Source organism: Rattus rattus, chromosome 8, assembly GCF_011064425.1.
Source record: "Rattus rattus isolate New Zealand chromosome 8, Rrattus_CSIRO_v1, whole genome shotgun sequence".
NCBI lineage: Eukaryota > Metazoa > Chordata > Mammalia > Rodentia > Muridae > Rattus > Rattus rattus.
In genome coordinates this window covers 69,603,939-69,617,523 of record NC_046161.1, presented here as the reverse complement: position 1 = coordinate 69,617,523, position 13,585 = coordinate 69,603,939, and the positions used below count along the sequence as shown (strand labels likewise).

The 13,585-nt window shown below is 50.3% G+C and overlaps 1 protein-coding gene across 1 annotated transcript in view; it reads right to left on the bottom strand.

Annotated features, from left to right (window-relative positions):
- Gnb5 (G protein subunit beta 5) overlaps nt 1–9,420 on the bottom strand; it is a 28,636-nt gene extending 19,216 nt beyond the window's left edge. Inside the window, exon 1 of the mRNA XM_032909861.1 lies at nt 9,168–9,420. Coding sequence (XP_032765752.1) covers nt 9,168–9,279 — 112 coding nt within the window. The 5' untranslated portion in view covers nt 9,280–9,420. The remainder of the gene's footprint in view (nt 1–9,167) is intronic.
- Between the last annotated feature and the right edge of the window lie 4,165 nt (nt 9,421–13,585).

Below are 13,585 nucleotides of genomic sequence, written 5' to 3'. Positions count from 1 at the left end.
GCTTTTCTGTGCTTCTGCTCCAAATGCTCGACCTGTCCGCATGGCTTGGGGAAGCCCCATCATGCAGGTTCTCAGGACTTCCTACCACATCTCGTTCTCTCTGCGAGCTCCTAATTCAGGCTTCTTGCCCTATGAGAACCATTAAATCAGTCCTTTCTCCGAGAAAGCTTGATCCCTGCTAGTGCCCCTTGAGAAGAACAGCAAAGGCATGAAGTCTATGAAAACTCTAGCTGTGTCTGTGTGGTGGTGCACATCTGTAACCCCAGCACTCGGGAGGCCGAGGCAGGTGAGTTTAAAGCCAGCCAGAGTTATATAATGACTACCGGGCCCCAAAACAAAATGGAAACACTCAAAGGACAGAAAACCTCAGTGGTAAAAGCCCTTGTACATTACGAAATGCGTGTCAGAGCTCAGTGCTCATGCTGCAAGGCCTAGAGAAGCTGAGTGAGTCCACAGACAGCCCACCACCACTCCCCAACAGATACAGTCCTCGCAAGGTCTACTGACAAAAGTTAAAGAACAGACTCAGTTTTCTGAATTCTTACAGGCCTTTTACACACGCTTCCACCACTAGGGAGCATGTCCTATTTAATTCTTTTAAAAGGCTTACCTAGTTTTATTTTATATGTACGAGTGTCTGCCTGCACGTGCATGTATGTGCACCAAGTCTAGGAAGTGTCCCCAGAGGCCAGAAGAAGGGCGCTGGAGTTTGCAGACTGGTTGGTGAGCTGCCACGTGGGTGGTGATGCACTGGAAGAGCATCCAGTGCTCTTGACCCCTGAGCCATCTCTGTTTAATATTTTACATTGAAACCCCATGTCCATATCATTGCTGCTTCTCTTGTATAGGGGAAGCCTAGCTTTTCAACATCGAGAGAGAGAGAGAGAGAGAGAGAGAGAGAGAGAGAGAGAGAGAGAGAGAGAGAACTGAATATGTCTCACCAGCTAAAAGAGGGCCATCGTTACGTAACTCTAATTTTAACACATCCCAACCATCAATTTTCTTTTCTCTTCAAGTCTTCCCTTCCCACACGGATTCACTCCCAACCCACTCCGCTCTGCTTCTAACTGCCAAATCTTACAAGCATTGAATTAAAGAATTACAAAAAAATTAAATATCAGGAAATAAAAAAATTGGAAAAGAGCTAAATATGTATTTGTGGGGCTGGGGCAGGGAGGATTTCTCCTTTGCCTTCTGACAGGTTGCTCTTCCGGAATATGATATATCTAATTTTAAAAGAAGTAAGGCACACGCTGGTTTCTACAGTAGGAAGGCTAACGGGTTAGGAGATGCGGCTGGCAGGGAGGCTTCAGGAAGACAGTGGGGTGTGCTGCCTGAGCCGCCTCAGGGAACTGAGAGCCCTGTCCGGGCTACAGAGCCATCTGCCTTCCAGCAGGTCATTTCTCTTCTTGATGCTTGATCCATTTTCAGTCCCTCTTGCTAACGACTCAAGCCTGGCTCGGAGGGGATGCTTGCTAAACCGGAGATGATGGCACACAGCTTCTCCAGATGACAGAGGCTGCACTGGGCTGTAGGGTGACATCTGCACGCAGAGAATGTGTCTAGGTAGGGGCTCTCAATGGGCGTTCTCAGCTGAGGAAATCAAAGCCCGAAGGTGTGATGTCATCAGAGACAGCGGAGGAACTCGTCTCAGAGAGCAGAGTGATGTAATGTTTGTCCTCGGTATACTGTCATCTGAGTGGTTGTCCTTGGCTGCAGCGTGGTATGGTGATGACACTGGGGAGGGAACCCCGTCAGGGGACTCTGCTCTTTGGCAGAACTCTCCTCAGAGACCAAGCGTTTGCTGTGCCACGTTCCTGAGATCCCTCAAAGTCTGATGTGACTGTAACAGCCTAGAAGCTGATCTGAAGGCGCCTGCTCCCTGAGCCATCCCCACAGCGTCTGCTATTTCACTGCCTTCCTGCTCAGCTGAGGCCCGTGCATCTTAAACTGCTGATACTCTGGAACCAGCATAGTCAGAACCTGCAGCCATGGCTGCGGCTCCGAGAGGGAAGTGGAAGTAGGTATTAAATACCATGCCAAATACTTTGTTAGAAGAACAAGGCTGTCTCACAGCCTGGAACCATCAGGCAGGGCAGCACACGGGTACCAAGCACTCTAGTGTGACAGTAACTGAGGCTGTTCCCTGAGGTCGTGAGGTTGGGAAGCCACAGGGTGAATTCCAGGAAGCCACAGGGTGGATTCCAGGAAGCCACAGGGTGGACTCCTTGCTGGCAGGCCATGAGCGCCTGAATTTAAAGGAGGCATAAGAACAGAGGTAAGGAAAGGACAGGTGAGAACCTCCCTCCGCCCCTCCCTTCCTCCGCCGTGCCAAGACTTTGGACACTATGCCCCATTTGTTGAATTGGGTATGGGTGGAAGGCTTTATACAACAGTTTGAGGACATAGTTTTTTTAATTAAAAAAGATCAATTTATTTATGTATTTTTTATGAGTGCTCTATTTGCACATATGCCTGCATGACAAGAGAGGGCATCAGACAGAAGAAAGCATCAGATCTCATTATTGATAGTTGTGAGCCACCATGTGGTTGCTGGGAATTGAACTCAGAACCTCTGGAAGAGCAGTTAGTGCTCCTAACCACTGAGCCATCACTCCAGTGTCACCCCCCTTCCTCTTCCTCCTCCTCTTGTTCTTCCTCCCCCTCCTCCTCCTCCTCTTCTTCCTTTTTGTTTTTGTTTTTTGAGACAGGGTTTCTCTGTAGCTTTGCCTCTCTTGGAACTCACTCTGTAGACCAGTCTGGCCTCGAACTTAGAGATCTGCCTGCCTCTGCCTCCCAAATACTGGGATTAAAGGTGTGCTCCACCAGTGCCAGGTGAGGACCCAGTTTTAAAGATCTATTCCTCTAAGTAAGGAAGCCAAAACTCAGAGGACTGAGGACTTTATGTACACACACTTTAGCCCCTGAGAACAGGTTCACACACCTTCAAGAGTGGGATTGACTTTATGTAATGTGGCTATGAGTCTTCAGAAAAATGAAGAAAAATGACATTCAGGCACTGGGGACACCCTAACCATGGATTCCCATATGGGAGGTAGCCAGGTCAGTGAGTGTCAGGGTTAGTTAAGAGACTGCCTGTCCTAGTTTAACCTCTGACTGGTTATGGAAAGTTAGATCAGAGCGCCACAGTACACACATCCACAGCTCCTTCCGTGACCAGATTCTATGCTGAGCTCCGGGTCAGTAGGGCAGAACATGACGGCCAGTCCTAGCTGCATGGAGCTCGAGATCTGAGAATACTGGGCAAGTGCACAGTGGTTTTCAGGCTTCCACTTTAGCTGCAGAAGTGTCCCTCTGCTTTCTCTTAGAGCAACATCTTACTAGATGTGGTCTAGACGGCACAAAAGTGAGCGAACCTAAGCTGTGAAATCGCCAGGGAGAACGTCTGGGCTCCAAGGGTAGCTACACCAGCAAGCGGGGAGGCCAGCGAGCCACACTGGCTCTCTTACCTCTCGGGAAGGGCAAGACCAATGCAAGGACATCATTTTCAATTCATGGAGGCAGGCAGGTTCCTTTGAACTCTGCTGCCTTGAAAGTACTAGGGTTATCTAGCTGGTGCTGTGAGAAGAATCTCTCAGTCTGGGAGACCAACCTTCCAGCTGTCTCTCAGCTTTCAGGTGACACTGGATAACTGGCCGTGGGGGTGCACATCTGGAATCCTGGCATTTGGGAGGTGTTCAAGGTCATCCTCAGCTACAGAGCCTACCTGGAGACTGCAATGGAATGCATGAAGTCCTGTCTCTCCTCTTTCTCCCCAAAAATAGCTTCTCCTGTACGTAGCAGGAGGAACTATTGGGTTAAATGTAAAACGTGTCTCAAATACATTTAATTCAGTCTCGAGAGTGTTTATAAAATTATAAACATAAAGCAAGAGGTGGCTGGAGGTGGGGGGCTGTAAAGTTCCACCTCCTTCGAGTTATCTAACTGCCCGCAGTGATCCCGGATACTTTGAGGAGCATTAGAAACACTGCCCCTAGTGAGCATGCGCCAATCGACAGACCGGGGAAGGAAGGGGACAGGAAATGGAAGGCAGCCTGGCTTCCTGCTCCCTCTCCAGGCATTAGAGAGTGGAGCAGCAGGCAGGAGGCCACCCGTCTGGACATCAGCTTTCTCTTAGCCTGGGTACCAGGGCTGAAAAGGGCACATGTGCTTCAGGCCCCACTACAGTATGGCTTTGCCTAGATTTCCCCCTAAGCTATGAGCTCAGATTGGAACAGAGCTCCAACCATAGGCCGTTTGAGGGTAAAACCTTTCACAAAAGCACAGAGAACAGAGAAGTCATCAGCCCTGACTGGCAAATCCTCTGATTAACCCAAATGGAGTCTGGATTTGTACACTGGGAGTTTACACACATTTGCTGATTCAGTTTTGCTTCTTAACAAAGTTAATAGCTATGTCAGAGGAGCTGGGAGTCTGGATAAAGCTCCCCCAGCCCAGGATCCCGCAACCCAGGATCCCGCAACCGGCCAGCTCTTTCCTCTGTCCGCCGCCTTCCAGAGCATCCCTCGTTCTGACTCTGAGACTCTAAGGTCGACCTGTGCTCCTTCCTCCCATTGTCTTGACACCATCCCCAAACTCAGCCCCTCCTATGCAGGAGACATGGTCATCCCCAAACTCAGCCCCTCCTATGGCGCATGCAGACATGGGTCTTAAAGATCCCGTCTCTACATCCCAGAGCCCTCTGGAGAGAATCGTACATCTTTATAGACATTCTGTGCCGACTAGACCATGGCCAACACACTGTCCGATTCTAGGCCTTTATTCATTTTGCTATTTTAATAAGAAGAATCTCTGCTCTCTAGAACACAGGGAAATGTGGAGAAGGATGACCTGTACCAGAAACACTCCTTGCTCTCCCCCAGCCTGAGTGCGACCCTCGGGATAAGGACAGAAGAACGTTCTTTGCATCGGGGGTCTGAGGCTGGAGACAGTGACTCTTCCAGATCTCGGTGTGCCATGGGCTGTCCCATGGACACACTACACCCATGGCTTCTGAGGACACTCATAACCTTAACTGAAGATGCCACCTTATATTAAAGATTTTGGGACGGGACCATGATCTGGGTGGACCCAGTGTAATCCTGAAGGTCCTTTTCATAGGAGACAACAAAGTGATCAGAGAGGGCGATGTCAGAAGCAGTGGTTGGAATACACAGCACTGTGAGCCAGGGTTCTCAACCTGTGGGCTGTGACCCCTTGAAAGGCCCTTTTGCGGGGGTCGAATATCAGATATTTACATCATGATTCATAACAGTAGCAAAATTACAGTTGTGAAGTAGCAGTGAAATGATTTTATGGTTGGGGGTCACCACAACGCGAGGAACTGTGTTAAAGGGTTGCAGCGTCAGGAAGGTTGGGAGCCACCGCTCTAGGTACTGAGGACATAACTGAGCTGAGGACCACCCTCAGACTGTGGGTGTAGGGAATGGCTTTCCCCGGAGCCTCTGAGCCCACTCACCCAGTCACTAACGACCCCCAGACGGTGGAAGTCCGTGTAGCCTGGTGTGAAAAGGAAGCTGACAGAAGCTGTGCTGTGCGACTGTAACATGATGGCAGGCCACTCTTCCTGGGAGGGGAAAGAGCTCTCTGCAGGAGGTTAGGGAGACAGGAGCTCCTGGCTGTGCGACTGAGGTAGGCTGACTCCTTGTCATATAAGCCACGTGAGCTACTTCAGGCATGTCATGCTGGCCATGGATCTGACCGGGGAATGAAGTCTACAGAGTAAGACCCTGGTCTGAGTGCTAAAGTTACAGAACTGAGGGCAGAGTTTGGATCAGGAATTGATCGATCCCTTCCGGTTTCTCATCTCCAACTATTGCACTGACTTAAAAATATTTACTTCTCTGTTTGTTTTTAAACAGGGTCTCATGTAACGCAGGCTGGCCCCAAACCCATTATGTAGTGGAGAATAACCCTGACCTTTTGATGCCTCAACCTTCCAAGTGCTGGGACTGTAAGCCTGCATTGCCATTCTGTTGTGCAGAGAATGGAACCCAGGCCTGTCCCTACTAACCGAGCGATGACTCATAATTGATTTTTCATTCACCTTTAAATTTCTTTTAAAATTACATTTATTTTATCCAATTATTCACGTGTCATATGTGGACCTCAGAAGACAGCTCGAAGCTGTCTGTCTCTTTCTTCCAAGTGGGCCCAAGGGATACAACCAGGGTCCTTAGGCCTTGGCCACAACCTGTTGAGCCGTCTCATTGTGCCCCTCCCCAGGAAGTTTTAAAAGAAAGTTGGCTTAGTTTTAATAGGGCCAGTCAGCCTTCTGTGTTCTGTGGGAATGCACATACACAAATAAAAAATTGAGAAGTGATTTAGAAAACTAAAACAAAACAAAACAAAACAAAAACAAAACAAAAAAACCATGTCCGTGGGTCAGTTCACTCAGGCTTTTTGAAATCCCAAGTCCTAGGGCTGGGGAGATGGCACATGAATCAGGGCCTAAGTGTCAATCAAGTTGGCTGTAGTGGTTCAGGCTTGTCATTCCAGTCTAGGGAGGCGGAGACAGGAGGATCCCTCAAGCTCATTGGCCAGCCTGGCCTACCTACTTGGTCCGGGTAAAATGAGAGACTTGTTTATAAAAACCAAGGTGAACAGCATTCACCTTAGTTTACCTCAGGTCTCTACACATGCACACGCATGCACACACACACACACGCATAGCACCCAATCCATTGCTATGTCCCTCCATGCTCCAATAGCTCCCATTGTAACCCCACCTTCTCCTCTACTCCTGTTTATGCCTCTCCAGACATAGCCTCAGCTTTCCCTAAGTACAGCAAACATAGTCCCCTGCCTCAGCTTTGCCTCACTGCATCAATGCTCCCCTGCCCCAGCTTGTGCTGCTGCTTTATTTCAAATGCTCTTTCCTGGGACAGTCTGTCCTTTACACAGGTAAGGAGTCTGCATTCAAAGGTCCTTTCTGGGAGCCACTCCAGCTCACAGTCTCTGGAAGTCTCTGAGCTCCCCCAGACTCATTTCCCACATCCCCACCCCCTCTCTTCTATCCAGAGCACGTGTCTAACCCAATCTCATCTTACCTATTGAATGCCCAACTTCTGCCTTTGGACCAAAGACTTACAAGGGAACATTCTTGATTTGTTCACTGCGGCATCTTTAAGGGCCAAGCAGAGGCAGACACACTAGGGGCTGACAAACTGTGTGAGTAAAAGATAGAGGGTGTGTGTGTGTGTGTGTGTGTGTGTGTGTGTGTGTGTGTGTGTGTGTGTGACTGTTTTCAGAGGTAGAGAGATGGAAGGGAAATTAAAGATGAGGAGGGGGTATCCTGAGATGAGGAGAGAGGGGAAGCTGACCCTTGCAGGTGTGCAGGGGACAAGGGTTAGATCTATGAACTCAGATCTATAAACAGGCCTCTCACTTTTACCTTCCACTTTCTGTGAGGGAAGTAAAAGTTGGGCAGGACAGAGACCGACACAGATTGCTGACGTCTTACAGTTGCCAGGGTAAATCTGACTAAGGGCAATGCAGGGGTCACTTAGCCACTGACCACAGAGGCCTCTTGGTGCCCTCTCTTCAGTAGCCCCTGGAGTTCAGCGAGAGGAGACAGGAGGATGGCTACATCTGTGGCTGGGGAGGGGGCAGGAGGGCCAGAGTCAGGGTCCCTCAGCAAGACTTCCAGAAGTTGATCAAAATGTCTGTGCTGACGTCAGGGAAGGGACGGAACACAGGACAGGGCTTCCGAGGTACGGAGAAAGCCAGGGTTCCTAAGGACCTGGAAGACACTGTGGTCAGAGTGGGGCTTTAAGGGATGGAGAGAAGGCAAGACAAGGGTCTCTCTGTGTGGGCTGAAGGGTTGTGCTAGAGTCGGGGGCTCATGTCACAAGGGCCATCGGTGTGGGGCTTCAAAAAGACTGCTCAAGCCACAAGACTAAGCTGTCAAGTGGAGAAGTCCAAGGCACTGATACCAAGATGAGGCAACACCATCATCTATCTGTAGCATACAAGGCTCTGAGAAGGCAGCCCCACGTCACGCAGCTGATACCTACTCCTCACTCTCCTCATTTTAGGGCTGGCAACGTGCTCAGCCTGGCTCCCCCTTTTTCAGACTCCCTGACAGGGGCCACATGGCCTATGAAGTGCAGATAGAAAGGTTGGGAGGAGAGGAATTCTGGGAAATGTTTGATTTCTCCCTAAGAAGGAAAAGAGCCCTGGGGTTCACACTCCCTGTTCTTCCTGCTTTGGATACAGGGGCAACGTTTGGAGCGGTGGCAGTCATCTTGGGGTCACTGGGTAAATAAGTGCCAGCGATAAGGCGTGGAAACGCGTGAGTCCCTCAAAGCACCAGGTAGCTGCACCAGACCTGATCTTGTTACCAAAACCCACCATTTAACCACTTACATCTGAGCACATTTCTAATCACACAGGAGCTTGCTGCCCCTTCCTAACTTAAGAGAAGGCCCCGAGAGCAGACAACTAGGGTTTTGTACTTCCACCAAGTTTCAAAGAAATTAAACACTAAAGGCCTCACTCTGACCCCCAGTTCCCTTCTCTAAATGGAACTTAAAAGATCAAGGCCTATTAGGAAGGTGGGCAGGGGAGTGGGGGGGCGCATCGCACAGAAGTATGTTAGGGTTGGGGGCTGGCAGGCCTTGAAAGGGAGTACGTAAGTAAGGGAGGGTGAGCGGGTAAGACCACTGCCCAAGCAGGGTCCCTACTCCGAGCTCTGTTCTCTCTCTGGCCGAGAGTCCCTGGGATGCGGGCACGCTGGCAAGTTTATTTATACCGCGTTAGCTCTTTTATGTCAGCCGCAGCATCCATCAAACGCTTCTAAAAGGGCCTACCCCAAGCCGAGCCGGCGGAGGCAGAAAGCACATCGGCTTCCCTCCGCCATCCAGCTCCCTGCCCCCAAGGACAGTGGAGAGATGGGAAAGGAGCTTCAAAATCCACGCAGAGGAAGGGACCTGACAGGGGCAGAGAAGCCCGACGAGGAACTGTAAAGCGGTATCTCCTCGCCCGCCCGCACCTGCTGTCACCACCTCCCCACCCGCCCCCTGGGAGGGGCTCGGCATCCTCCCATCAGGGACGTTGGAACCGGTCCCACGCGGGTCCGCCAGCCCCTTGGAGAGTCTGGTCCACTCCGGCCGAGAGCTTCCCTTCCACCCCCTGCTCGCACTCACGCTCCACGTCATGCAGCTTCGCCCGCTCCTCCTCTAGCTTGCCCTTGAGGCTCTCGGCCTCGCTCTTCAGCGACGCCAGTGTCTCGTTCTCGTGCAGCCCATCGGTTGCCATCTTCGTCCGGATGCAGCCGGGAGAGAAACGCAAAGCGGGAGATTGTGAATCGACGCGGGGGCCCGACGGGAGGGCGGGCGCAGCAGCAGCCTCCGTGACCCGGAACGCCACCCCGGGCCCGCCCCCTTGGCAGTGACGCGAGCGCTGCGGTGACAGACTCTGCTGGCTCCGCCCACCGCGCCCTCCCTGAGAACCGGGCGGGGCGATGCTCAGAGGTGGGACAGTGGGGGTGGGGATGGGAGTTGGGGTGCGAGTGGGGGTGGGTGAGGGTAGGAGGCTAGAATAAACTGAGGCTCGGAGACCACGCTATGGCCCACAAACTCTGGTCTCCTGGCTCCAGGGGTGCTTACTGAAATCCAACCTATACCGCCCAGCCCTTGGCATCCCGGGGACTTGGGGGCAGGAGGCTTCATACAGGTGCCTCACAGCCCACTAGTTGAAACATTCTTTTAAAAATGAGTTCTGACTGCCTGGGTTCTGGGTTAAGACAACAAAAGCATGAGTCAGGGGCAGACCTTGCTGGGGTCAGGGGCGTCCTCTCTTTTGGAATGAAGGTTTGCTTATGTTTTATTTTATTTTATTTCTTTAAGATTTATTTATTATATATGAGTACACTGCCACTGTCTTCAGACACACCAGGAAGAGGGCATCAGATCCCATTACAGATGGTTGTGAGCCACCATGTGGTTGCTGGGATTTGAACTCAGGACCTCTGGAAGAGCAGTCAGTGCTCTTAACCGCTGAGCCATCTCTCCAGCCCTGCTTATGTTTTATTGACCTTGACAATTTGATGACTCCAGTGGCTCCTCTGCAGCTACACTTCACTGGGCTAGGTTCCTTGGTAACACTTTCAGTGCTCACCTGAGTCGCTGTGAAAGGACTCCCAGACACCCCCACCTCCCACCCCACCTCCAAGCTATTTTTGCAGAGTAGGGACAAAAGGCCGTGAACACTGTCACACTTCCAGGAAGAGAAGGCGGCAGGGTTAGGACCCGGGCAGTTCAGCTTCACTGATAGGCTCTCACTTAGGTCTTCTCCCTTTTCTCCATGACCTTTAGGATGGGAAGGAGGACCAAGTTCACAAATTCTGGACTGAACACTGCAGAAGCAGTCTCCAGTGCTGGCCTCTGTGTGTGTGTGTGTGTGTGTGTGTGTGTGTGTGTGTGTGTGTGTGTGCACGTATGCATCTGTTCTGGGCCTTCTCAGTCTGAGAAAGTATTTGTATTAATGTACACATACCTGTGTTTTAGGCAAGATTCTGGGAGTCTCCATTCCCTTATCTGGAAAAGTCTGCATCCCAGGGCTTTTCTGAGAATTAGATGCTGGGGAGGAAACTGGAGGATACCTCTCTGTCAGTTGCTTCTCCTTTCTCTTCAATAGAGGGTTATCCACCACCCATCTTCATCCCCTATGCCTCTGTCTGTCTGTCTTTGTCTCTGTCTCGGCCTCTCTCCGTGCTCCCCTTCCCTGCTCTCCCCCACCCCTCTGTCCATGTGTGTCTGTCCTCCTCTTTATAGCCCTGGCTTCCCTGCAGCACCCTTTGTAGAGCAGGCTGGCCCAGAGGTCATGTTACTCAATCTACCTCTGCCTCTCGGGTGCTGGGATTAAATATGTGCACTGTCATGCCTGGCACCTTATCCATCATTTTAGCCTCAGAATTTAGCAGAACGTTGGCTTGTGGAAGCGATGAGCTTATGCTCACTTACTAAATGGATAAACCAGGCTACATACGTGTAAGTGTATATTCATATACACACACACAGAGTCAAGGGTTGGGACGATGGCTCAGCAGTTAAAAATACCTAATGTTCTTCCAAAGGACCCAGTTTTTCTTCCCATCACCCATGTGGTGGTTCACAATTCTTAATAATGTTAAGTTCCAGGGAATTCAGGGCCCTGATCTGCCTCCATTGACACCAGGCATGACATGGTTCACAGACATATATGCAGGCGAGCCTCTCATATACATAAAATAAACACATATTTTAATCTAAAATGTAAGGATTTATGTATTTATTTTTATGTCATGTATATGGGTGTTTTGTCTGTATGTATGTCTGTATACCACGCGTGCAGTGCTCTGGTTGGGCTATCAGGAAAGGGTGCAGTACCACCTGTTACCAGATGGGGGCACTGGTGAGCCATCGCTTTGTGCACAGCCCGGTGGATCTTCTAAGACAGGGACTAATGATTCCCAGGGCTGAATACACTTTTTCAGTGATGATCTGAAGCCTGGGATAGCTTTGGGGAGGGCAAGATTTGATGTACTTTGAGAAAGTAAGTCGGGATTTCTGTTCAGTTTCTGCCCTGCCCAGTGGGTGGGCTCAGGAGCTCTGGAGTTTGGTTTGGCTCTCTGCTTAGGCAAGATCAGCCAGGCCATCCAAACAGCTAAGAGGAAGCTTGGACAGGTCCCCTGGGACTGTTTGTCTGCCAGAATTTCTTCTAGCTTGGTGGCTCATTAGGCAGGCTAGGAGGAGACAGAAGCAAAAATCATTAGCCCCTCATGAGGAGTGTTTTGGACACTTTGCCCTGATCTCACATGACCCTCACAAAGCCTCAAAGTACAAATCTGTTAGCATTTCAATCTCACCAGTGGGAAAATCGGCCTCAGGAAATTGGTGACAACGGGTGCCCCTACAGCCTAGGATAACCTGCAGGCCAGGATGCCAGGCGGACAGCACAGTCTTCTGGGGTCTGGGAACGCATCCTACAAACCTTCTCTGTGTAACTTGTCTGCCGCAGGCTTGCGTAGACACCACGTTAAGGCAAGGAACTTAAAAGAACGAGACGAAAGGAAAATGGAACTCACGATCTCTGCACATGGGGAGCAGTAGTTGAGTTGTTGAGATTTCTTGAAGACGGGCCGTAGGGCTCTTTGTTTGAAGCATTTGTCACATGAGCCAAACACGTTAACCAGGAAGGTCTGATCGCACATCTTGGCCGAGATGAGGCTAAAGAACAGAAAAGAGTGAACAGGGGATAGAGAAAGACAGCGAGTGCATCTGGAGACCCGCGCCTCTTTCTCCTCCTTCCTCCGCACATGGGCAGAGCTCACAGCGAGTGCCGACCTCTGATTTCCTGTACACGCAGCTCATGTTATCAACCAGAAAGCGTCGGATAGCAGCTTTCTGAAGTACACATGGTTCACTGTCCGGGCAGCTTTGCCTATAACCTTACAAAGTCATGCTTACAACCAATCCATGGAGCGCCGTAACAACCACTGTAACGCACAATACACTTACTTTCCTAACGTTATCTATCTTTTATTTTTCATTTGTATACCTTTCTATTGATGTGTATGTGCACACCATCTCATGAGGAATAGCATAAAGGGCGGAAGTCAGAGGACAACCTGAGGGTTGTCCTGAGGAGGACAGGGAACAGATTTCAGGGCGTCAGGGGCCCAGGTCTTGAACTTGTTAAGTATCAGAGAGTGTCCAACATTTGATCCTCCTTCCTCCGACTCCGGTTGCTGAGGTTAAAGGCACGCGCCACCACACCTGGCTTACGCGGTGCTAAGAGTGGAACACTTTGCCCCATCCACTGTGAGAATGAAGACCATTCTCAGCCATCAGACTGTCGACATCCAGTAAGTGTCGACATCACTCTGAAGGGGCCACAGTCACTGTGAAGGGCCCCAGGGGACTCTGCGGAGGGACTTCAGTCACATCAGTGTAGAGCTCAGTCTTGGAAAGGAAAAGGAAAGGCTCCATGTTGACAAATAGGGGCGGGGGGAGGGTAACAGAGAGTAACTGGCCACTGTCAGAACCATCTGCAGTCCTGTGTAGAACACGATCAAGGGTGTGACACTGGGCTTCCGTTACAAGATGAGGTCTGTGTGTGCCCACTTCCCTATCAACGTCGTTATTCAGGAGAGCAGGCCGTTGGTTGAAATCTGAAATTTACTGGGTGAAAAATACATCCTCAGGGTTCGGATGAGGACAGGTGTTGCTTGTTCTGTTTCTTAAGCCCAGATGATGAATTAATCCTCTGAAGGAAATGATATTGAACTTGTTTCAAATTCAACCGCTCTGATTCAACACGCAATAACAGTTAAAACAAGGATATCAGAAAGTTTGTGGATGGCATCTATGTGTCTGAGAAAGGGACTGCAGCAGGCAGATGAATGAGACTTCAGTTTCCTGCCTCCAGAAACAAGATGCTGATCACAAGGACAATTTGGGCTCTTTGGGGACAATAAAAGACTTACATATTGAAAAAACAATAAAAGAACGGAACACAGGGCTTTGTGTGTGCTACCATAGCACTCCACCTACCCAGCTACCTCCAGCCTGGAGAGCCATTT